This window comes from Macaca nemestrina, chromosome 10 (genome assembly GCF_043159975.1).
Source record: "Macaca nemestrina isolate mMacNem1 chromosome 10, mMacNem.hap1, whole genome shotgun sequence".
In the NCBI taxonomy this organism is placed as follows: domain Eukaryota; kingdom Metazoa; phylum Chordata; class Mammalia; order Primates; family Cercopithecidae; genus Macaca; species Macaca nemestrina.
In genome coordinates, this window is record NC_092134.1 from 15,995,723 (window position 1) to 16,020,261 (window position 24,539).

Below are 24,539 nucleotides of genomic sequence, written 5' to 3' on the forward strand. Positions count from 1 at the left end.
AGAAAACTGGGGGAAGAAGCAGCAGGTGAACTGTCCCCTGATGCAGAGCCAAGCCTGAGCAGAATTAGGAAAGAGGCAAGACGTGTATTTGCAATGGTGCCCCCTCATATCCCCAAAGCACCAGCTAGAACAAGCCACCACCACTCATTCCCTGGGAGAGCGCTCTGCTGTATCAGGCCCAGCTGGTTGCAAGTCAGATAACCCAAGCTCTGCCCTGTCTTTTTCCTCCTAGATAAAGCAATTAAAATGCACAGTGCCCGTCCCAGGAGTCCAGCAAGCCACCAAAAGCACCCTTCTATAGGGAAGGATTTGAATCCGAACCACCCCTACCCAATAGAACCCTGGGTGGTTGTATAGGCACGAAGTCACCCCAGCTGTACCGTTCCCTCTTGCCCTTCAGAGGAAGGGATCCTGGGGAGGAATTCCAAAGGATAAACTTGGCACTGGGCCTGTGAGCATTTTGCATTGGAGGGAGGAGGGGAGGCCGTGCTTCAGAGCGGTGGGTGGTCCTGACTGCCTTGGTTATTCTGCTAGATGGAGAAGGACCAATTCACCACGGCGTGTGCTCCTCCTGGCTCAACCGGATACAGGCTGACGAAGTGGTCCCCTGTTTTGTGAGAGGGTGAGTAATAAGTGGAGAAAAATGAGCAATCATCTCAAATCTGCATATTGATGTTGCAAGTTGAAGTAGGTGGACCGGTCTGAAAGGTTCTAGAGAGGTGACTGGGTGGCACACAATGGAGACCAATGTCCTGCGTCTCTCTTAATTGTTAAGGAAACAAGATCAGAGCAGCACAGCAAGCTAGGCAAGTCCTCTGGTCGACGTCAAGTCAATGCAACACACATTTCACTTGGGCGTGTACTGGGCTAGATGCTGGAGCTATCGGGGAGAACCCTGCAAATACAGTCTCCACCTTCGTGGACTGTATGGGCTAGTGGAAATTCTAGCCAAATTCTGCTGGTCACTCCCAATCAGTCCCAGTTTCCTGGCGATGGAAAAAATCCAATCACCCCCATTCATTGGCGCCTTTCCTCCCAAACTCAGCTTTAAAGGCTATAGCTGATCTTAGACCAGTTATAGTTAACCTGTTTTGTCGATCAATAACTTCTCTACCTGAACAGTGGCTTTAGCCAATCCTTTTTCTCAACCACTGAGGTTAGAATGTTCACAATATGGTCCATGTGCCATTGAAAACGATCCAAATATCATTGACATCAGAGTCCTCTGGTGTTTCAAACATAGCGTCCTGAGCCCAGATGTACTGCATGGCCCAGCAATCTGCATCTTGAACATCCCCAGGTGATTCTTTTACACACTGAAGTCTGTGACTCCTTGATTTAAAGATTTCATTGTTGGTTAAACCGGTGGCTCTGGGCTGGGTGCAGTGGCTCACGCCCGTAATCCCAGCGCTTTTGGAGGCCAAGGCAGGCAGATCACTTGAGGTCAGGAGTTTGAGACCAGCCTGGCCAACATGGCAAAACCCCATCTCTACTAAAATACAAAAAAAAAAGGTAGCCGAGGGTGGTGGCAGGTGCCTGTAATCCCAGCTACTTGGGAGGCCGAGGCAGGAGAGTTGCTTGAACCCGGGAGTTGGAGGTTGCAGTGAGCCAAGATCACCACTGCACTCCAGCCTGGGTGACAGAGTGAGACTCCACCTCAGAAGAAAAAAAAAAGAAAGAAAAGGCCGGGCGCGGTGGCTCAAGCCTGTAATCCCAGCACTTTGGGAGGCCGAGACGGGCGGATCACGAGGTCAGGAGATCGAGACCATCCTGGCTAACACGGTGAAACCCCGTCTCTACTAAAAAATACAAAAAAAAACTAGCCGGGCGAAGTGGCGGGCGCCTGTAGTCCCAGCTACTTGGGAGGCGTGAACCCGGGAGGCGGAGCTTGCAGTGAGCTGAGATCCGGCCACTGCACTCCAGCCTGGGCGACAGAGCATGACTCCGTCTCAAAAAAAAAAAAAAAAAAAAAATGGTGGCTCTCAAACCAGGGTGATTTTTGCAGCGCCCCACCCCATCCCTGCCACCCAGGGACATTTGACAAAGTCTGAAGACATTTTGGGTTGTCACAACTCACGTGTACTCCTGGCACCTCGTGGCTGGAAGCCAGGGATGTTGCTCGATACCCTACAATGCACAGGACAGTGCCACGACCAAGGAGGTCCACCCCCAAGTCTCAATGGTGCCAGTGTAGAGATACTCTGGGTTGAATTTGCTGAGCCCAGCAGTGAGAAGAATTGGGGAATGGAAGAATAGCCAGACCCTGAGGACCCCCCATTTTGGAATTCCCTTAATCGGTGAGACTCCCACCCTGAAAAGGGGCACCTGGCCCCGGCTGAAGAGCCGTAAGTCTCATTGTATGTCTACCGAAGACAGCCACCTGGTCTACCTAAGATTCAGTTGTTCTTGATTGGATTTGACCTCTTCAAGACTTCTGACCCCCTCTTCCTTGCCCAGAGCACCCAGCTTCCACCTGCCCCGGAACCCCCAAGTTCCCTGCATCCTCGTTGGACCGGGCACCGGCATTGCACCTTTCCGAAGCTTCTGGCAACAGCGGCAATTTGATATCCAACACAAAGGTGGGTTACAGTCCAGCGGCTGCCTGGTTCCCACCCCCAGACCTGGGGAGGTCCAGCTGTGTCTCAGCAGCCCTAGAGAACAGTGAAGGTGGAAGGTGTCTCTCCATGGCGTCACTGCCTCAGAAAAGCCGGGGCGTGTAGCACCAGCCTGACCCACAGGTGAAGTTCATGGTGTAATCCAAACAGCCTGTCCCAGGGGCCTGAAATTCCAGGCCCAGAGGACATTTGTTAAGATGTGATCCCTTCAAAAAAAATAATCCAATAGCCTGGAAAAGGTAGGCGTTAGTCCTTATCAAATGGCTATGCTTTTGTAATTATTGCAAAGACTGTTATTCAAGAGCAAGTGCTGTGTGAAAGACACAGCAGATCAGCTTCGGCAGGAGAGAGAAAGAAACCCAAATTGTAGCATGCATTAAACAAGGATTTATTGAGCACCTAATAAGTGCCAAACACTCTTGGAGGTGTTGGAGCATAGCAGTGAACAAGACAGAAAAACAACTAAAACAGAAATGAAAACCTTTCCATTGATTCGAGGGATGATTACAAAAACCAATCAATCAATCAGTCAGTAAAACTTGCCCCCATGGAACTGTCATTGTAGTGGATAGCTAACATTTATAAAGTACTTGCCAGGTATCAGGCAAAATTGTAATGTTTCACATTCATTTCTCAACAACAGTCCTGTTATATCCATTTTGCAAATAGGGAAGCAGAGGCTTAGAAAGTTGAGTACATTGTGGCTGGATGTGGTGGTTCACACCTGTAATCCCAGCACTTTGGAAGGCCAAGGCAGGTGGATCACTTGAGGTCACGAGTTTGAGACCAGACTGGCCAACATGGTGAAACCCTGTCTCTACTAAAAATACAAAATTAGCCAGGCATGGTGGCCCACATCTGTAATCCAAGTTACTCAGGAAGCTGAGATGGGAGAATCACTTGAACCTGGGAGGCAGAGGTTGCAGTGAGCCAAGATAGTGCCATTGCACTCCAACTTGGGCAACAAGAGTGAAACTCTGCAGATTTCACTCTGCAGGTTGCAGTGAGCCAAGATCACACCACTGCATTCCAGCCTGGGCGACATAGTGAGACTCCATCTTAATAATAATAGTAATAATAAAAAGAAAAAGGCCAGGCACAGTGGCTCACATTTATAATCCCAACACTTTGGGAGGCCAAGGTGGGCGGATCACGAGGTCAGGAGTTTGAGGCCAGCCTGGCCAACACAGTGAAACCCCGTCTCTACTAAAAATACAAAACTTAGCCGGGCATCGTTGCAGGCGCCTGTAATCCCAGCTACCCGGGAGGCTGAGGCAGGAGAATCGGTTGAACCCAGAAGGCGGAGGTTGCAGTGAGCCGAGATCGCGCCACTGCACTCCAGCCTGGGTGACAGAGCAAGACTCCACCTCAAAAAAACAAAAAAACAAAACAAAAAAAAGTTGACTAAGTTGTTCATCACAGAGCTGAGATTTCAATCCAGGCCATCTAGCTCCAGAGTCTGGGCATCAGGTGGGGGCTCCTGAGTAGTCAAGGAGCAGAAAGAAGGATTGAGACCTGGGAGGGAGGTCCACTAAAATTGAACACACGTCACCTCCTTCCTCAGTGTGTGCATGTGTGAGCATGTGAGCACCCACCTGCGTACATGTGTGTGCACGCATACATCTGCCTGCCCCAGTGTTCGTGAGCCTCTATCGCATGGCGCACGCTAAGGTCTCAGTTCCCCATCCCTGGCACCTCAGCCACCCCACACATCAGGCAGAGAGCCATCGGTGACATAAGGTCTTCCCGGTCCCCAGGAATGAACCCCTGCCCCATGGTCCTGGTCTTCGGGTGCCGGCAATCCAAGATAGATCATATCTACAGGGAAGAGACCTTGCAGGCCAAGAACAAGGGGGTCTTCAGAGAGCTGTACACGGCTTACTCCCGGGAGCCAGACAAACCAAAGGTAACCCCCAGCAGCGCATCCCCCAGCCCAGCCCAACACATGTGCACACTGGTGCACACTCATGTGTGTACACACTTGTACATCCCACTCTCAGAAACCCCTCACCCTCACTCTTAAGCTTCCTGATTTCCCTTCTGTGAAGTTGCTCTCTACTTCAGAAAGCATGGGTAGGGAAAATATCTACGTAAAATATTTAACAGGCCGAGCACAGTGGCTCACGCCTGTAATCCCAACACTTTGAGAGGCCAAAGTGAGTGGATCACTTGAGGTCAGCAGTTCAAGACCAGCCTGGCCAACATGGTGAAACCCTATCTCTACTAAAAATGCAAAAATTAGCCAGGCATGGTGGTGCATACCTGTAGTCCCAGCTACTTGGCGGGCTGAGGCAGGAGAATCACTTGAACCCAGGAGGCAGAGGTTGCAGTGAGCTGAGATCGTGGCACTGCACTCCAGTCTGGGCAACAAAGCAAGACTCCATCTCAAAAATATATATGTGATACAATAAAGTATTTAACAGCCTATATTATAAGATTCAACTTATATGTAATATCCAGAATAGGCAAATCCATAGAGACAGAGTAGATTAGTGGTTGCCAGGGGCTGAGGGAGGGGAGAGTGGGGAGTTAACTGCAAATGGGTATAGGGTTTCCATCTGGGGTAAAGAAGAAAGTTCTGGAACCAGATAGTGATGATCCCATAACACTGAAAAGGGTACTTAATGCCACTGAGTCGTACACTTTAAAGTGGTTACAATGGTAAATGTTACATGACGTGTATTTTACTGTAATGAAAAATGTTGGGCCAGGCACCGTGACTCATGCCTGTAATCCCAGCACTTTGGGAGGCTGAGGTGGGAGGATCACTTGAGTCTGGGAGTTCAAGACCAGCCTGGGCAAGATGCTTAGACCCCGTCCCTACAAAAAAAAAAAAAAAAAATTAAGTTAGCTGGGCATGGTGGCGTATGACTGTGGTCCCAGCTCCTTGGGAGGCTGAGGTACGAGGGCAGCTTGAGCCTGGGGGGTCAAGGCTTCAGTGAGCCGTGATCATGCCACTGCAACCCACCCTGGGCGACAGACCAAGACTCTGTCTCTAAACAATAAATAGTTAGAAATAAAAATTTAAAATATTTAAAAACAGAAATTTAAAAAAATAAATTTAGGCTGGGTGCGGTGGTTCACACCTTTAATCCCAGCACTTTGGGAGGCCAAGGCAGACAGATCGTTTGAGGTCAGGAGTTCGAGACCAGCCTGACCAACATGGTAACACCCCATCTCTAATAAAAATATAAAAATTAGCTGGGTGCAGTGGCGCATGCTTGTTAGTCCCAGCACTTTGGGAGGCTGAGGTGGGTGGATCACTTGAGGCCAGGAGTTTGAGACCAGCCTGGCCAACATGGTAAAACCCCATCTCTACAAAAAAAAAAGAAAGAAAAAAGAAAAAACACAAAATTAGCCGGGTGTGGTGACGCTTGCCTGTAGTCCCAGCTTCTCAAGAGGCTGAGACAGGAGGAAGGCTTGAACCCGGGAGGCGGAGGTTGTAGTGAGCCGAGATCATGCCACTGCACTCCAGCCTGGGCAACAAGTGAGACTCTGTCTCATAAATAAATAAATAAATAAATAGAAATTTAACAGTCCACGAGAGGCAATACTAGTCAGAATGGACATGGACCACAGTACTAAAGCTCCATTGGCTCTTGGGGAGGTCTGAGGGTCCCAGGGAAGGAGTCAGGACATTGCAGTGGGTTGGGGGGCACCCAGAGAGTCCGAGCAGTGTGGGTGGAAGTATGTCAGTCTTAAGAGTCACTACAGCCATGCCAGCATGTTCCAGCTGAATATCAGCTTCAGAGCAGGAGTTTCCTGGACAAATTAAAGATATCCTGAACCAATGAGCTCCCTGGAGCTGTACTAGACACCCCTTGTGCCCACCTCACACCCTCTCAGCCCACCTTTTCCTTCTGCTATTGCTACAGCAGCCGGCCCCTCACCTCACCCCCATCTCTTGCTATCGGCCCAGGGCTTCCCTGGCACTCTAACATAGGATGCCTGCAGTAACCAGCCGCACACCTGGACGTGTGCAGGTGTTAACACCCAGGGACCATTGGCCACCAGGAGAGAGGAGTGGGTAGTGAATGTTCCCCGTCTTTCCCCTCTGCAGCGGATGATTCTGGGAAGCAATCTGTCCAGCTCCCTGGAGGGTCCTTAGCAGAGCTGAGCTCCAGTTGTCCAAAGAGGGTAGCAATGCATTCCTGCACCCTCCAATTGACTTTCCCGCCTTCCCTATCTCATTCTTCCCAGTCCCTTACTCTTGTTCCTTGGGATCAGCTCACAAAAGATCCTACCTGCCCACAAGCCCCTGAGTCAGGCTCTGCTTCCCGGGAGGACATGGGCTATGGCAGGCATGTTGTACAGCCCAGCCCCTTCTCACTGCCCTCTGCTCCTTGCAGAAGTACGTGCAGGACATCCTGCAGGAGCAGCTGGCGGAGTCTGTGTACCGAGCCCTGAAGGAGCAAGGGGGCCACATTTACGTCTGTGGGGACGTCACCATGGCCGCTGATGTCCTCAAAGCCATCCAGCGCATCATGACCCAGCAGGGGAAGCTCTCGGCAGAGGACGCCGGCGTGTTCATCAGTCGGATGAGGGTGCGTGACAGGCTGGCTTCCCAGGTCCCTTTTCCTATATCCACTCTCCTATCCCCTCTTTTTCATCCAACCTGTCTTGATGATTAGGGAGCCACGATGATATCCCTGCTCCCATTCACTGCACTTACCACTGAGGGTAGAGGATATAGGTGGCCCCAAACAATGACAGAGAAAGTAGAAGGATGGCTGGGCATGCAGGCAGGTGTAGTAAATATGACTGGAGGCCATGTGTGAAAATAACGAGTGAATGGACCTCTGGTAACTAGACAGAAACTATTCTAACCTAACTTTTCCTGCCTCAGAAGCTGCAGCACTGCCCCGTGTAGTTGTACAGGTTGAGCACTGCACAAACAGATCCGAGGAGAGCTGTGGAGCCCTCTATATACTCAGTCTCTTTCGTGTGACCCTCAAGAGACACTTTTTTTTTTTTTTTTTTTTTTTTTTTTGAGACGGAGTCTGGCTCTGTCGCCCGGGCTGGAGTGCAGTGGCCGGATCTCAGCTCACTGCAAGCTCCGCCCCCCGGGTTTACGCCATTCTCCTGCCTCAGCCTCCCGAGTAGCTGGGACTACAGGCGCCCGCCGCCTCGCCCGGCTAGTTTTTTGTATTTTTTAGTAGAGACGGGGTTTCACCGTGTTCACTTTTATAGATTCCCCAGGATTTTGCGGAAGGGAGTTAAAAACTCACCCCGGCTGGGCTCAGTGGCTCAAGCCTATAAACCCAGCCCTTTGAGAGGCCAAGGCAGGAGGATCACCTGAGGTCAAGACCAGCCTGACTAACACAGTGAAACCCTGTCTGTTGTAAAAATACAAAAATTAGCCAGGCGTGGTGGTGGGTACCTGTAGTCCCAGCTCAGGAGGCTGAGGAAGGAGAATCGCTTGAACCCGGGAAGTGGAAGTTGCAGTGAGCCAAGATCGCGCCATTGCACTCCAGCCTGGGTGACGAGAGTGAAACTCCATCTCAAAAAAAAAAAAAAAATGGCCAGGCGCAGTGGCTCACGCCTGTAATCTCAGCACTTTGGGAGGCCAAGGCAGGTGAATCATGAGGTCAAGAGATTGAGACCATCCTGGCCAACCAACATGGTGAAACCCCGTCTCTACTAAAAATACAGAAATTAGCTGGGCATAGTGGCGCATGCCTGTAGTCCCAGCTGCTCAGGAGGCTGAGGCAGGAGAATCGCTTGAACCCGGGAGGCGGAGGTTGCAGTGAGCCAAGATCGCGCCACTGCACTCCAGCCCAGGCAACAGAGCGAGACTCTGTCTCAAAAAAAAAAAAAAAAAAAAAAATCACCCCAACTGAAAATGAAAATGAACCCACTCTACAGATGGGTGACTTTCTTCAAAACTTTCAGGACCAGGGGAGGCTGGAACCTAGTGCACAACAGATTCTTCCTGGCTTGCCAGATGCACGCTCCCAGCCACTGCCCTTCCCCAGCATTGAGGTGCATTTTCCCCTTGTTTAATCCCCTTGCCCTTTGAGAATATTGACTGCCCGCCACAGGAGCTCCCATAACTTGGTAAATTTGCAGATGTCACAAGTCAGTCATCGCTTGGGCTGTTTCCTGGGACTCCAGGGTAGGTTCTTCTCTTTGCTTGCTTCTTTCTGGGCAATGCTGAGCAAAGATACTCATCTTCAGAGAAACTCATGCATGCCCAAGCAGTCTCCACTGTGGGCAGCTATGGGGAGTTCCCTGAGTGCTAAGCGGCCACTTGTTCCTTCCTCCCCTTTCTTCTGGTCTCATGGGCTATTTCACACTAAACCCAGCCTTGCCCAGACCTGAACTTGCAGGAACACGTTGGAGGGAGGAAAGCGGGGAATGGTGAGGTTTCCATTTGACCTCATCACTCCTTTTCACCTGAGAATCCACCAACCAGCTGCAGTGTTTCCAGATGGCAACCTAAATGTTCTTTGCCAACTGGGCTACATCCCAGAGAACAGTTTTGCTGAGCAGAGTCTTCGAGATCAAAGGTACCTCGGGGGCACTGGCTTCAGCCTCATCTCTTTGGGAACCATCTTCCTGAGGGATATTCCGTTCCAGGTGTCAGGCGAGTCTGTCCCTGCTCCAAGCCTTTATCTGGCATTTGAGAGCTGTTTTCTGGCTGTTTCTGTCTTCTAGGATGACAACCGGTACCACGAGGATATTTTCGGAGTCACCCTGCGAACGTATGAAGTGACCAACCGCCTTAGATCTGAGTCCATTGCCTTCATTGAAGAGAGCAAAAAAGACACCGATGAGTAAGCTGGCTCTATCCCTGGGTGAGGGGCAGGAAGAGCCCGCTCTTCTAGGTCCTACTGGGCAGGGATGTCTGGCTTTCCCACGGTAGAGTCCCCAAACAGCAACATCAGCACCATCTGGGAACGTGTTAAAAAATGCAGATTCCCAGGCCACCCCAGACCTGCTGGATGGGAAACTTAGGAGTTAGGATGCAGCAGTTTGCATTTTAACGAGTCCTCCAGGGGAACCCTGAGGCCCTGTCCAGTGTGGGAGGAAACCCCTGCTTTGGGTGCCGGCTTCTGTCTGGGGCACCCCCTAGTATAATGATGGCTCCTAGCTCTGGGAAGTTGCTTTTTTTTTTTTTTTTTTTTTTTTTTTTTTTTTTTTGACGGAGTCTTGCTCTGTAGTCCAGACTGGAGTGCAGTGACACAGTCTCAGCTCACTGCATCCTCAACTTCCTAGGCTCAAGCGATTCTGGTGCCTCAGCCTCCCAAGTAGCTAGGACTACAGGCGTGCACCACCACGCCCAGCTAAGTTTTGTATTTTTAGTAGAGACAGGGTGACACCATGTTGGCCAGGCTGGTCTCAAACTCCTGACCTCAAGTGATCTGCCCGCCCCAGCCTCCCAAAGTGCTGGAATTATAGGTGTGAGCCGCCGCGCCTGGCCGGATCTGTGACATTTCTACCAGAAGTATCTTTCTTGTTTGTTTTTCACCTACTGGGGTTTAGCATCAGATTTAGGGCAAGGGTTTCTTCTACAAAAGTGTTTGAACACTCCTCATTTAGGAAAGTTGGGAGAAGAATGGGATCACCCCTGGCGCTGGGTGGAGGTCTGGAGTTCAGTTTTTCTGGAGAGTGGGGAGAAGAATGGGATCGCCCTGGACCTGGGTGGGGGTCTGGAGTTCAGTTTTTGTGTCCTTTCCCGCGGCTCCCTCACCCCCTAAATGGCTGGGGGCTTTCTCATCAACACAAATTACACTTCATATGATTTTGAGAATTTCACTGAACCTCTAGAAACTGCTGGAAACAGGCTGAGGCACCAGGAGACTGGGACTGGGTCTCATGATTTAAACCTTACCTGAATTCCGTGGCACAGCAACCTTGATCGTCATTTCATTTCCCAAAGCTCCCTGCCCCAGTCCCACCATAAAACCCCTGGAAACCACCCGTGTCTGCCCTTTACTTTAAATTGGGTGGGGACTCAGCTGTCTTCTTTTTTCAGCAGCACAAGGCATACACTCATTTCTTGAATTTGGCATCTTCCTTGTTTTCTGCTTACAATGACACAGCAGTCTCAAAAACATACTGTTGTGACCAGTAGACTCATATCATTGCCTTTAAGATCACAAGTCCCTGGGTTGTCAAAAGCATTTAAGGCCAGGTGTGGTGGTTCACACCTATAATCCTAGCACTTTGGGAAGCTGAGGTGGGTGAATTGCTTTAGCCCAGGAGTTCAAGATCAGCCTGGGCAATGTAGGGAGACCCTGTCTCTACAAATAATCTAAAAAATTAGCAGGGCATGGTGGCACACGCCTGTGGTCCCAGCTACTTGGGAGGCTGAAGCAGGAAGATGGCCTGATCGCAGGGAGGTCGAGGCTGCAGTGAGCCATGATGGCACCACTGCACCCCAGCCTAGGCAACAGAGCAGGACCCTGTCTCAAGAGAAAAAACAAACAAACAAACCCTTTTGCCAGACCCAGTGTCTCACACCTGTAATCCCAGCACTTTGGAAAGCCAAGATGGGTGGCTCACTTGAGCCTAGGAGTTCAAGACCAGCCTGGGCAACATGGCAAAACCCTGTCTCTACTAAAAACACAAAAATTAGCCAGGCATGGTAGCATGTGCCTATAATCCCAGCTACTCAGGAGGCTGAGGCACAAGAATCGCTTGAACCCAGGAGGCGGAGGTTGTAACCAGCCGAGATCGCGTCACTGCACTTCAGCCTGGGTGACAGAGTGAGACTCAATCTCAAAAAAAAAAAGTCCGTTGAAATGCTGCTCTTCCTGGCCAGTTGTATTTGTGAGCATTCATTCATTCACTTATTCATTTTTTCTTTCTTTCTTTCAAAACAAGCCCCTGCTAGGTGCCAGGTCCTGTCCAAGACACTAGGGCTACAGATTAAATGAAAGAGATGGGCCAGGTGCAGTGGCTCATGCCTGTAATCCCAGCACTTTGGGAGCCTGAGGCGGGCAGATCTCCTGAGGTCAGGAGTTCGAGACCAGCCTGGCCAACATGGTGAAACTCCATCTCTACTAAAAATACAAAAATTAGCCTGGCATGGTGGGCGCCTATAATCCCAGCTACTTGGAAGGCTAAAGCAGGAGAATCACTTGAACCGTGCTGGGATTTCAGTGAGAGGTGGAGGTTGCAGTGAGCCGGGATCGCGCCACTGCACTCCAGCCTGGGTGACAGAGCGAAAGTCCGTCTCAAAAGAAAAAAGAAAGAAAGAGACGAAGCCCCTGAGCCCAGAGCATGGGCGATTTTCTCTGGGACACTCAGAGGAAACACAGCAGCCTCGCACTAACTGCCCCCGACTTCTCCTTCCACAGGGTTTTCAGCTCCTAACTGGACCCTCTTGCCCAGCCGGCTGCAAGTTTTGTAAGCGCGGACAGACACTGCTGAACCTTCCCTCTGGGACCCTGCGTGGCCCTCGCTCTGCCTCCTGTCCTTGTCGCTGTGCCCTGGTTTCCCTCCTCGGGGTTCTCGCCCCTCAGTGGTTTCCTCGGCCCTCCTGGGTTTCCTCCTTGAGTTTTCCTGCTGCGATGCAATGCTTTTCTAATCTGCGGTGGCTCTTACAAAACTCTGTTCCCGCCCCCTCTCTTGCTGACAAGGGCAGCTCACGGGTGCATGAAACCACTGGAACATGGCCGTCGCTGTGGGGTTTTTTTTCCTCTGGGGTTCCCCTGGAAAGGCTGCAGGAACTAGGCACAAGCTCTCTGAGCCAGTCCCTCAGCCGCTGAAGTCCCCTTCTTTTTTATGATGACGTTTTGGTGGTGCGTGTGTATATGCGTGTGTGATGGGCCGGGTCTCTGTCCATCTCCTTCCCTGCACAAGTGTGTCGATCTTAGATCGCCACTGCTTTCATTGAAGACCCTCGATGCCAAGAAACATGTCCCTGGCCCATATTAATCCCACATGCGTCCATAATTAAGGGTCCACGCCCATGTACCTGAAACATTTGGAAGCCCCGTAATTGTTCTAGTTAGAAAGGGTTCAGGGCATGGGGAGAGGATGGGAAATTGATTAAGGGGGCTATCTCCCAATGAAAGAGGCATTCCCAGAATCTGATGCATTTAGATTCCGATACCACTGAGCAGAGCCCTCATGTGACATGAACCCATCCAATGGGATTGGGCAAATCCCCTCTCCAAACCCAGCCATCCCAACCAGAATCACTTAACTTGTCCACGTCCATTGAGTCCCCCCTTCCAGCAATACCAAGGGATCCGGAAGTTACGTTGTTCAAAGAAGTCCGGTGGCAATAAGGATCTTCCACTTTGCCACCAGGTGACTTTGGATGGGTCCTTTGTCCTCAGTTTTTCCTAGTCATAATGTCATATGAACCTAAAGAATATGAATGGATTAAATGTTAAAGCTTTGGTGCCTGGAAACAATATCAAGTAACAATATGATTGTTATTTTTTTATTCCCCCAAAGGGGGCTTGCTGCTTCACCCTTGGGGATGAAATGATGGGAGCTCGTTAAAGTGGATGAGGTTGGAAAGAGTTGCCACAATGAGGTCCCACGTGGCTTCTTCAATAGGAACCACAACTCAGGGTGGGAAGAACTTGGCCCTCAGGCTTGTTGCCCTCTACAGTTGATCTCCAAAGTTTTAAACCTGTTAAAGTAATTTTGACAAATAAATTACCCTCAACTCAGATCAAAAATGGGCAGCCAAGTCTTTGGCAGGAATTGGGGCCCGCGCAATTTCTCCCTAAGAGGCAATCTGTTGAATTTACTCTCTCAAAGTAAATGGTGGGAAGGGATCCCTTTTTATACTTTTTTAAGTACTACAAATTAATGTCAGGCAGTTCCCAGAAAGAAACAAGAAATCCTAGTGGCCCCCCAGACTGCAGGGTCCCCAAGGATGGAAAGGGAATGTTCTGCTGGTTCTACCCTGTTTGTTGTGTCTTGCCATACAGAAAAACCACATTTCTTTTATATGCTGTGTGTGGGCATATCTTGGTGTTCAGTTTGGGCGCCCGCTAAAGAGGAAGTGCACTGGCCCTCTTTGAAAGGCCTTTACAATGAGGGCACCAAGACCCCAAAGGACCCAGGCCAGGAGACTGTTAAAGTGAAAAGGCAATCTATGTCTCACCTTGCTCTACCATCCCTGGCAGCCCTCACCAGTGCCCCGTTACTGCCATGTGGAGCTTGACTTCATGCCAGCTATAATCTCCCCTGCCTTCCTTTAATCACAATTTCCCCTGCTCAGTCTTCCACAGATGTAAAGAACAAAGACTTAGCATCCCACACTCTCTCTCCATCCCCTTCCCTGCACAAGTGTGTCGATCTTAGATGGCCACTGCTTTCGTTGAAGACCCTCGATGCCAAGAAACATGTCCCTGGCCTGTATTAAGCCCACACGTGTCCATAATTAAGGGTCCACGCCCATGTACCTGAAACATTTGGAAGCCCCGTAATTGTTCTAGTTAGAAAGGGTTCAGGGCATGGGGAGAGGATGGGAAATTGATTAAGGGGGCTATCTCCCAATGAAAGGGGCAGTCCCAGAATTTGATGCATTTAGATTCCCCTTCTATCCTGAAGGGAAGCCCGTTCTAAACTCCTTTCCTGCAAACACAGTTCCAGCTCCTAGTAGCTTTTCTCCAGAAGGCTTTCTTTCCAATCCTTTATACCTTTGGAGACGCCTCCCCAGTTCCCCAGGGAAGGAAACTGCTGTGTCCAACCCCCATCAAAGAGAAATTGATCAGTGCTTCCCACTCCAAGTCAAGCTTTATGCAGGAATGCTTTTCCATCAGGGAATAAATACTTAGAAGAGCTTATGATGTGCCAGGCACCTCCTTTCTGCATGTCCCTACCCTTTTAGTAGCAGACAGATGGAAACATTGTCTCATTTTGTCAAGGAGTCCAAAGAAATGATTATATAACCAGGATTCATCCTTCTTCTCCAGAAAGATTTTTTTTTGTAAGTAAACACCTTTCAATCCCCAACACAAGCTGCTTCACAACTCCAGGCTAGAAGGCAGGAGGGCGATCTGATGTGTTTCTTTCATTTGCCAGAATTCCTGATACCAAAAGCCTCTCTCTGTTGAGTAACCTATCAAGGACCAGAGTGGAGTCCAGATTTAGAGTTTAGCTCAGATCCAGGATGGGGAAATACTGCCCTCTTGTGGTGACTTTTCATCCAGGCCTTGTAGCCAACCGTAAGTGCAAAATAGAATTAATCAATGGGTGGGCAAAATAGGGTTGACGGGGTATTTGGGGGTTGTTCGGGTTATGGCCCGTTTATTTCCCTCTTCCGCCTGAATTGGCCTGTAGCAGCTCCAACACCATTTCACCAAAGTGAGTTTGGCCAAGAGGAATGAGACGTCTCCTGAAATAGGAACGCTGGATCATGCTTACCTACCATCACTATGAATCCAGTTCCCGCACCTTGTGTCGTGAAAGAGCAGAGAGATGACAGTTAAACTCCTTGGGAGGAGAGAGAGCTTCCTTTGGTTTCCCTGGAGTGAGACAGCCAGGTGGCTTTCTTTTGCCCGGGGATGCTTCAGACCCATCAAAATGGAATTTTGGGAGCCGACCTGAGTGCAAATCCTAATTCTGCCCCTGTTGGTGCAGATGGCTGTGGGCGGCTCACTTGACCTTTTAGAGTCTATCTACCCACCTGTATAACAAGGTGGATTGAATGAGACAATGCCCACGAAATGCCCAGTTACAGTACCTGGTTCAAAACTTACTGCATTTTAATTTTTCACTTAACTTATAACATGTCTTGCTTCTCCAGTGTGTGGAAGGCACCAGAGAGTATGCAGAGATAAGGAAAACACAGTTCCTCTCATGCAAAAGGTTAGAATCTTTTTTTTTCTTTTTTCTAGACAAGAAAAGCTCTGTCACCCAGGCTGGACTACAGTGGTGTGATCTCAGCTCACTGCATCCTCTGCCTCCCCCAGTTCAAGCGATTCTCCTGCCTCGGCCTCCTGAGTAGCTGGGACTACAGGTGCCTGCCACCATGCCCAGCTAATATTTGTATTTTTAGGAGAGTCAGGGTTTCACCATGTTGGTCTTGCTGGTCTTGAATTCCTGACCTCAAATGATCCACGCACCTCAGCCTCCCAAAGTGTTGGGATTACAGGAATGAGCCACCACGCCCGGCCAAAGGTTATAATCTGATGGAGAGAACACCGGTCTTGGAACTGACATAAATTTCTGAGGTTTGAGAAATGGGTGGGATTTTACTGGTAGCTTCTGGAAGGTAAGAGTTGGTCAGGAATTGGGAAGAGAGGAAAGGCACGGACAGGGAGCATGTAAGATAAATTGGGGCTGGCTTTGGAAGGCTGAGGAGGGCGAGAAAAGGTGGGCTGGGACCAGACCGTGGGGAGAGGTGAGTGGCATGACAAGAAATTTAGACTTTATTCAGAAGGCAACAGGGAGTCCCTAAGAGTGTTTTTTTTAAAAGGGGACATTATGGCAATTTGAGTTATGCTTGGAAAAGAAAGTTCTGGCCACAGTATAGAGCATGGCCCGTTGAGCTGTTGGGGGGTTATTGCTGCAACCAAGGCTTGAGTGAGGGAAGAGGCAGATGTAGTGATAAAGAGACTCCACGAACTGAATCAGCGTACCTGGCGCCCCATCTGCTATAGAGGGTGAGAACAAAAGAGAAATTAAAACATCTTGCAGGCTGGGCACGGTAGCTCGTGTCTGTAATCCCAGCACTTTGGGAGGCCAAGGTGGGTGTATCAGTTGAGGTCAGGAGTTGGAGACCAGTCAGTCAGTTAGTAGAAACCCTGACTCTACCAAGAAAATACAAAAAATTAGCCGGGCATGGTGGCACGCGCCTGTAGTCTCAGCTACCTGGAAGGCTGAGGCAGGTGGATCACTTGAGCCGGGGAAGTGGAGGCTGCAGTAAGCCAAGATTGTACCACTGCACTCCAGCCTGGGTGACAGAGCAAGACTCCATCTCAAAATAAAATAAAGTAAAACAAAACATCTTACCACTAGCTGAGAGAGAGGTCTCCAAAGAGCAGGCTCAGGCAAACGAGTTTTCAGAGCTGATGTGATAGCTTCTCTGGAGTTGACAGGGTGAATCCTTCCCAAGTCCAGCCATGCCCAGATGCCTGGAGGGAAAACTGACCCCCAGCCAGTAGACATCGGTTAAGAACACGGAATCTTCTGACCAAACACGCTTTCAGCAGCTGCCTGCTCTGGACTTTGAAAGAGGTCAGGTTTTACCCTAAGCTCAAAACAAGTGAGAGTTGTCCTGACCTAGCTCATGGGACAAATGGTTCTGACAGGATGGGCAGTCCAGATGCCTGAGCCCCTGCCCTCCTACAGCACCAGTGCCTCATGCAGCCTTTTCATTCATGCCATTAGGAAATCCATGGACTTCTAGTCTGTGTTTTAAGCCAGCCATGTTTCCTTGTATATTTCCCTACCCGCTGCCCCAGATACCCAGCATACTGCTATGGCCACTGTGTCCTCAAAGCCTTCTGTCTGTATCAGGAAGGTAGTCTGAGACTGCCAGGAAGCAACAAGGAGAGAGAAACACTAACTAGTCTTCCTTTATAACCCATTCATACTCTCTGGCTGTCCCCAAACTTCATAAAGTCTCCTGCATCCAAATGTCCTCTTTGGCTCAAAAAGTAGGCCAGGCATGGTGGTTCATGCCTATAATAGCACTTTGGGAGACTGAGGTGGGAGGATTACTTGAGGCCAGGAGTCTGAGACCGGCTTGGGCAATGTAGTAAAATCTCATCTCTACAAAAAAATAAAATAAAATTAGTTGGGCATGGTGGCATGCTTCTGTGGTCCCAGCTACTTGGGAGGCTGAGGCAGGAGGATCACTGGATCCCAGGAGTTCAAGGCGACAGTGAGCTAGGATGGCATCACTGCACTCCAGCCTGGGTGACAGAGCGAGACCATGTCTCTAAAAAAAAAAATCAAACTGAAAGACCAGGTGCTGAGATTGAAGAAACACAGGTCTGAGGGTCTGAGGGTCTGAGGGTCTGAGGGAAGGGGCCTGCCTCCCAGGGAGTCAACACAGATGTTCCCCATGAACAGGGATTTCACCTTTGGAAGCCAACCTGGCCTGGCCTCTGCCCTTTATCTCACACCCCCTATCCTTGGCCCACTGCCAGTCCCTGCCTTGTGGCAAAAGAACCCCAAAAGAAAAGCTGCCTTCTCCAAATGTGAGGACCCAGGTACACTTTCACCCATGGAAAGCAGTGTCTGTTGCGAGTCTGTTTCCTATTAATACTTATCAAAGCCACGTGCGAGGGAGGTGGTCAGGTGTCAATATGCTTTAGTATGTATCTATGAGTTTGTTTTGTTCTGGAATATCTGAACAGTTCTGATCAAGCGGGGTTATGCCTGTCTGGTCCAAAACACAGTCCGTTATTAACGAGATGGCCCTGGCAGGCAGGAACAAATCTGCCTCCATGCACTGCTTCCTATAGTCTTTTAGAAAATGACTCCAGGACATCCAAGTGCCCAGGTTTGACTCTTAAGTTCTAGGAGGCTCTTGCACGGGGTCTGTCAACCTCGGCACTATTGGCATTTGGGGCTGGATAATTCTTTATTGTGGGGGCCGTCTTGGGCACCGTAGGAAGCCGAGCAACATTCCTGGCCTCCATCCACTAGACATCTGTAGCAGTGTCCTGCCAATGGTAACAATCAAATATGTCATCAGACATTGCCCAACGTCCCCGGGGACAACACCCCTCTCTGGGACTTCAGGGTCAAGAGAATCTCTGCTGGCTACCCCAGGACTTCTCAGTATAGATTTCCTGGAGCAAGCAGCAGAAGCTTTGCCTGGCCCAGTGGTTGTTGCCATTATCTCCTGCCAAAGTGGGATTTGAGGAGATCTGGGGGAGGGGGCACGGGGAGGGCAGTATGCTTTCAAAAACCCCTCCCAGGCCGGGTGTGGTGGCTCATGCCTGCCATCCCAGCACTTTGGGAGGCCGAGGCTGGCAGATCACTTGAGGCCGGGAGTTAGAGACCAACCTGGCTAACATGGCAAAACCCCATCTCTACTAAAAATACAAAAATCAGCCTGGCATGGTGGCGGGCATCTGTAATCCCAGCTACTCGGGAGGCTGAGGCAGGAGAATTACTTGAACCCAGGAGGCGGAGGCTGCAGTGAGCCAAGATGGTGCCACCTCACTCCAGCTTGCTGACAGAATGAGACCCTATGGAAAAAATAAATAAATAAGCCCTCTTATGCCAGGACAGAGGATGACAGCCCATTTCGATAATACACTATGTCCTTGGTGTTGGTTCTGATTAAGACCCACTGAGATCCAGTGCTCTCGACCCGGTCTCAGTTCCCTCCCACGTCCTGTGCTCTGCCGCCACTGTTTTCATTGTTGTGTTCTCGTTGTGATTGTTAAGACTCACACTCCTGGCTCAGCAGTGGTTTTCCAGAAGGCCCAAAGAGTGGTGCCGGGCACCCCACATCACAGTGTCCGTTCCGGGCTTGGGAAACTGGGGAGATGGGCAGACCTGGTCACATCTCAACACACACAAACACACACACACACACACACGCTGTCAGAAACTCGGCCTTCCCCCCTACCTCTGAGCTCTCGATGCTGCTAATCTCTGCCAAGTGTCCCTGTGCTCCAGCACCTTCCTTGAAGGCCTGACGCCCACCCCACGCTCTTTGCGAGGTTGTCCAGGCTGTGTTCGTCGCATGCTTTTCTTCTGTATAGTTCTCATCTTCCAATTTTATGGGATTCAACAAAAGCCTATTATGCTTGTTTGCATTATGGTTACAATATTAAAAAGTGGATTCAACTTGGCTGGCTGCTGTCTTCTCTTGGATTTGCTTGGAGTTTCTCACACCTTGGCCTGGGGTCCTGGGTTGGGTACCCCAGAAGCCTGCTCTGAGATGGAGTTGTCAGGAGGCTGACAAGGGAGTGCTCTTGGGGAGGAGAGGGGAGAGAGGGGAAGGGGAGAAGGGAGGAGAAGGAACTGGAGAGGAAAAGAGAGGAAGAGAAGGGAGGGGAGGGAGTGGGAGGGGAGGGGAAGGGAGGAGAGAGGACGGGAGGGGAAGAGATGGAAGGAGAGGAGAGAAGAGGGGAGAGAGGAAGGAACAGGGGAGAGGGAGAAGACAGACCAGGGAAGGAGCAGGAGGGGGAGGGGAGGGAGGGAAAAGAAGGGAAGAGGAGGGAGGGTAGAGGAGGGGAGGAGAGGGAGAGAAAAGAGGAGGAGGAGAGGGAGCAGAGAGGAGGGAAAGAAAAAAGAGGAAAAGGGGGAGGGGAGAAGAAAGCTAAGGGAAGAAGAGAGAAGGGAGGGAAAGGAGGAGGCAGAAGGGAAGGGCAGGGGGAGAGGAGGAGAGGGGAGGAGGCCTCTCTGGTCAGAGGCAAAGCTGAGCTGCCATAAATCTCAACAGAAACTTCAGCCAGCCCTGCAGGGCATTCTAAAGGTGACCTTTCAGAGGTGTCCCGATTTGGGACTGGAAGGCGGGACTTTAGACCCCTACATCAGTCCGTCTTGAGTCAGGCAACTCTCACCAGCAGAAGCCACACCCAAGGGGCTGAAGGCTGAGGGTGCTGCCAGCAGACAGCGGACTGTTCCTGATTCCGGATGCAGATCTGGGTGGCGCAGCTGAGCATCCTCTCTGCCCTCCTTCCCAACACCCCCTTTCCTCCAGCACAGCTGCTCCGTAGCCAGGACCCCAGAGAAACAGGTGGACCTGGACCCTCAGCCGTCTTCCATTTAGGGCCGTCCTCCCTGAGGACCCTAAACCCTAATTCCTGGCTGGTTTCAGGCCCAGTTCCAAAAGAGACCTCAAAAGCAGTAAAAGAATAGATGAAGAGGCTGGACGCAGTGGCTCAAGCCTGTAATCTCAGCACTTTGGGAGGCTGAGGCGGGCAGATCACCTGAGGTCAGGAGTTTGAGACCAGCCTGGCCAACATGGCGAAACGCTGTCTCTACTAAAAATACAAAAATTAGCCAGACGTGGTGGTGCATGCCTGTAGTCCCAGCAACTCAGGACACCAAGAGGTAGGAGAATCATTTGAACCTGGGAGGCAGAGGATGCGGTGAGCCGAGACCACAGCATTGCACTCCAGCCTGGGCAACAAGAGAGAAACTCCGTCTCAGAAAAAGAAAAAAAAAAAAAAAAGAACAGATGAAGAAGCGCTGATGTCAAATGCCTGACAGATTTGTGACCATAAAGGAATAAACTGGTGGTTGGGTTTGATGCTGGGGGATGAGGCTTCATCATGCCCTTCCAGACATGGCCATTTGGATGCCGTGACTAGACATTTCAGCTTTTTTTTTTTTTTTTTTTTTTGCCAGACTCTCACTCCATCGCCGTCGCTCAGGCTGGATTGCATGGCACAATTTCAACTCACTACAACATCCATCCCAGTTTCAAACGATTCTCCTGACTCAGCCTCACAAGTATCTGGGATTACAGGCATCGGCCACGACACCTGGCTAATTTTTTTGGATTTTTAGTAGAGACAGGGTTTCACCATGTTGGCCAGGCTGGTCTCGAATTCCTAACCTCAGGTGATCTGCCCGCCTCGCCCTCCCAAAGTGCTGGGATTATAGGCGCGAGCCACTGCGCCCAGCCGACATTCAGCTTTTTTTAAATTACCAAGTAGCTTACTCAACTCATTGCCAACCCTACCCGCACACATATATCACTCCTGACTCCTCCATCCCATCCCTGAGCCTCATGCCTAAGTTCAAGTATGGGATGAAGATCAGAGACAGAGCAGGAGTCAGGGAACTCCATGCCCCACTTACTGTCCTACAACTATGTGTTAGCCAATTTTAAAAAGGGCAAACAGTTATTGAAAGCCAGTCCTGGTGGGCACAGTGGCTCATGCCTGTAATCCCAACACTTTGGAAGGCTGAAGTGGGAGGATTGCTTGAGTCTGGGAGTTCAAGCCAGCCTGGGCAAGAGAGTGAGACCCTGTCTCTACAAAAAATACAAAAATACAGCTGGGCACAGTGGCTCATGCCTGTAATCCCAGCACTTTGGGAGGCCAACGCAGGTGGATCACCTGAGGTCAGGAGTTCAAGACCAGCCTGGCCAACATGGTGAAACCCCATCTCTACTAAAAATACAAAAATCAGCTGGGTGTGGTGGCATGCACCTGTAACCCCGACTACTCAGGAGGCTGAGGCAGGAGAATCACTTGAACCCAGGAAGCGGAGGTTACAGTGAGCCAAGATCACACCACTGCACTCCAGCCTATGTGACAGAGTGAGAATCGGTCTCAAAAAAAAAAAACAAAAAACCTGGGTGTAGTGGGGTGCACCTGCAGTGCCAGGGGTAGCTGTAGTCCCAGCTACTTGGAAGGCTGAGGTGGGAGAATTGCTTGAGCCTGCGAGGTCAAGCCTGCTATGAGTCATGATTGTGCCACTGCACTCCAGCCTGGGCGACAGAGTGAGCGTCAAGCAAAAAAAAAAAGAAAAAAGAAAAGCTAGTCTTGACAAGAATGCTTTGAAATGTTACCGTTTACTCTCCTCCAATTTAAAGCTTGGGTAACTGACGTGCAAGGGGATCAGACAGTTTATGCAAGACCAACACAGCATGTTAATGTTAGAGGTGAGATTTGAACCCAAACTGTGCAACCCAAGAATCTGCATTCCTATGTCACCAAGACATCCAGACTATCTTGGTTCAAATTCCAGCTCCTCCACTTTATAACTGTGCAATTTTGGGTAAGTTACCCATCCTTTCTATACTTCCATTTCTTCACTGTGAAATAGGTTATGATTGTTTCTACGCCATTGGTTTATGATAGGGTTAAATAGGTTAATATCTGCAATATGCAAGGGCAAGACAGGATGGAATGGAATGGAGTAGAATAGGTAGATAAAATAAGGCCCCAGCTCTGGTGCCTCCCAGTCTTCTCAGTTTTTGTGTCTTCTAGAAGTTCCGACAGCCCATCTTGAAGTTATTTGATACTTAGGCACTGAATTTCTCAGGCCTTCTCAGACCACCTGCAGTTACAGGGATCTTTCTTTTTTAAAGCCAGTGCTGCCAGGCGCGGTGGCTCACGCCTGTAATCCCAACACTTTGGGAGGCTGAGGCGGGCAGATCATGAGGTCAGGAGTTCGAGATCAGCCTGGCCAACACAGTGAAACCCTGTCTGTATTAAAAATACAAAAATTAGCTGGGCATGGTGGTGTGTGCCTGAAGTCCCAGCTACTCGGGAGGCTGAGGAAGGAGAATCGCTTGAACCTGGGAGGTGGAGGTTGTGATGAGCCAAGATCATGCCACTGCACTCCAGCCTGGGTGACAGAGTGAGACTCTGTCTCAAAAAAAAAAAAAAAAAGCCAGTGCCTGGGCATCTCCCTGACCTGTCCAGGGAAAGGCTCAGACATCTTCATGTCTAACCAGATCTCCGCGTGACTTATATACACACTGGAGTTTCAACAGGCTCCGCCCCAGAGGCAGCTGGGGACAATTTAACATTATATGCATCCCAACCAAAAGGCTTCTGTTTCCTGGCAACCACGTAAAAAACCCGAGTCTACACCAAAACAGAACCTTCCCAAGTACAAATCAGAAAGAGAAGCAGGTGGGAGACAAGTGGTGGGGGAGGGAAAATACAAATATTTTGGAGTCACTACAAACGAATATAGAATATGGGCTTCACGGTCCGTTACAGAGTCAAAATGTGTTTATTTGTTTGTTCTACCCTCCACAGGATTGCCAGGAAATCAAACACAGGCAAAATCTTTACAACCAGGTGAATCAACATAGAGTTTGATACACATCACTAAAAGGAACTCACTTCAGTGATGGCCTCTAGAGGAAAATGAGGTTACGTTAATCAAACAGCAGAAGAGTTGAGACCTGAGTAATTAGTAAAGTGATTATTTACTTATGTTTTATTTATTTATTTTATTTTATTTATTTTTATTTTTACTTGAGATGGAGTCTCGCTGTCACCCAGGTAGGAGTGCAGTGGCACAATCTTGGATCACTGCAATCTCCATCTCCTGGGTTTCAAGCGATTCTCCTGCCTCAGCCTCCTGAGTAGCTGGGATTACAGATGCACACCACCACACCTGGCTAATTTTTGCATTTTTAGTAGAGACAGGTTTTTGCCATGTTGGCCAGGCTGGTCTCAAACTCCTGACCTCAAGTGATCCGCCCGCCTCGGCCTCCCAAAGTACTGGGATTATAGGTGTGAGCTACCTCGCCCAGCCATGTAAAGTGATTTAAAAAAACAAAAACAAACAAACAAAAAAACCCTCAAATTTCTTTGTATTACTAGACTCAGGGATGGGGGTACGGAGGTGAATGATCTCCTGGCCTTCATGCATCTAGGTTTTCTCTGCTGAAACCCGGAGTTAACATGGGAAGACTCACTCTCTTGGTCCCTTGCTAATTTACTGTGACCAAGAATTTTAAGATATTCAAGGGTGATGTTTTCCACTCTCCTCCTCTCTCCTTCAGTTCCTTTTCTCATCAAGAAAGGAACTACCGAATAAAGCAACGATTAAGTTCGAGAAAGCCTGCCGGGCACGGTGGCTCACACTTGTAATCCCAGCACTTTGGGAGGCTAAGGCAGGTGGATCACTCAAGGTCAGGAGTTTGAGACCAGCCTGGCCAACATGGTGAAAACTTGTCTCTACTAAAAATACAAAAATTAGCTGGGCATGGTGGTGTGCACCTGCAGTCCCAGCTATTTAGGAGGCTGAGGCAGGAGAATCGCTTGAGCCCAGGAGGTGGAGGTTGCAGTGAGCCAACGTCTCGCCACTGCACTCCAGCCTGGGCGACAGAGCGAGGCTCCATCTCAAAATAAAAAAACAAGTTTGAGAAAGCCTCAGAGGCATGCAATAAACTAAAAGTGTAGTATCTGTGGCATTAATTAAACATGATGCAGTGAGTCACCGAATTCATTTAGTCTTGAACGTTTCCAAAAGAGTCTCTAATGGAAACACTGTTGTTAGCAGAACGCTGCCGGCAAAATCTACGGGGAGAGAGACACCTGTTCCGTTTCCCTCCAGGCTGGT

The 24,539-nt window shown here is 49.8% G+C and overlaps 1 protein-coding gene across 4 annotated transcripts in view; it reads left to right on the forward strand.

Moving 5' to 3' along the window:
* Nucleotides 1-12,077, forward strand: part of LOC105495113 (nitric oxide synthase 1) — a 147,155-nt gene extending 135,078 nt beyond the window's left edge. For all 4 annotated transcript variants that reach the window (XM_011764385.3, XM_011764337.3, XM_011764352.2 and 1 more), the window contains 6 exons: nucleotides 535-622; nucleotides 2,458-2,579; nucleotides 4,373-4,521; nucleotides 6,965-7,159; nucleotides 9,273-9,391; nucleotides 11,921-12,077. In XM_011764385.3, the coding sequence (XP_011762687.1) occupies nucleotides 535-622; nucleotides 2,458-2,579; nucleotides 4,373-4,521; nucleotides 6,965-7,159; nucleotides 9,273-9,391; nucleotides 11,921-11,936 (689 nt within the window). In that variant the 3' untranslated portion in view covers nucleotides 11,937-12,077. The remainder of the gene's footprint in view (nucleotides 1-534; nucleotides 623-2,457; nucleotides 2,580-4,372; nucleotides 4,522-6,964; nucleotides 7,160-9,272; nucleotides 9,392-11,920) is intronic.
* The last annotated feature ends 12,462 nt before the right edge of the window (nucleotides 12,078-24,539 follow it).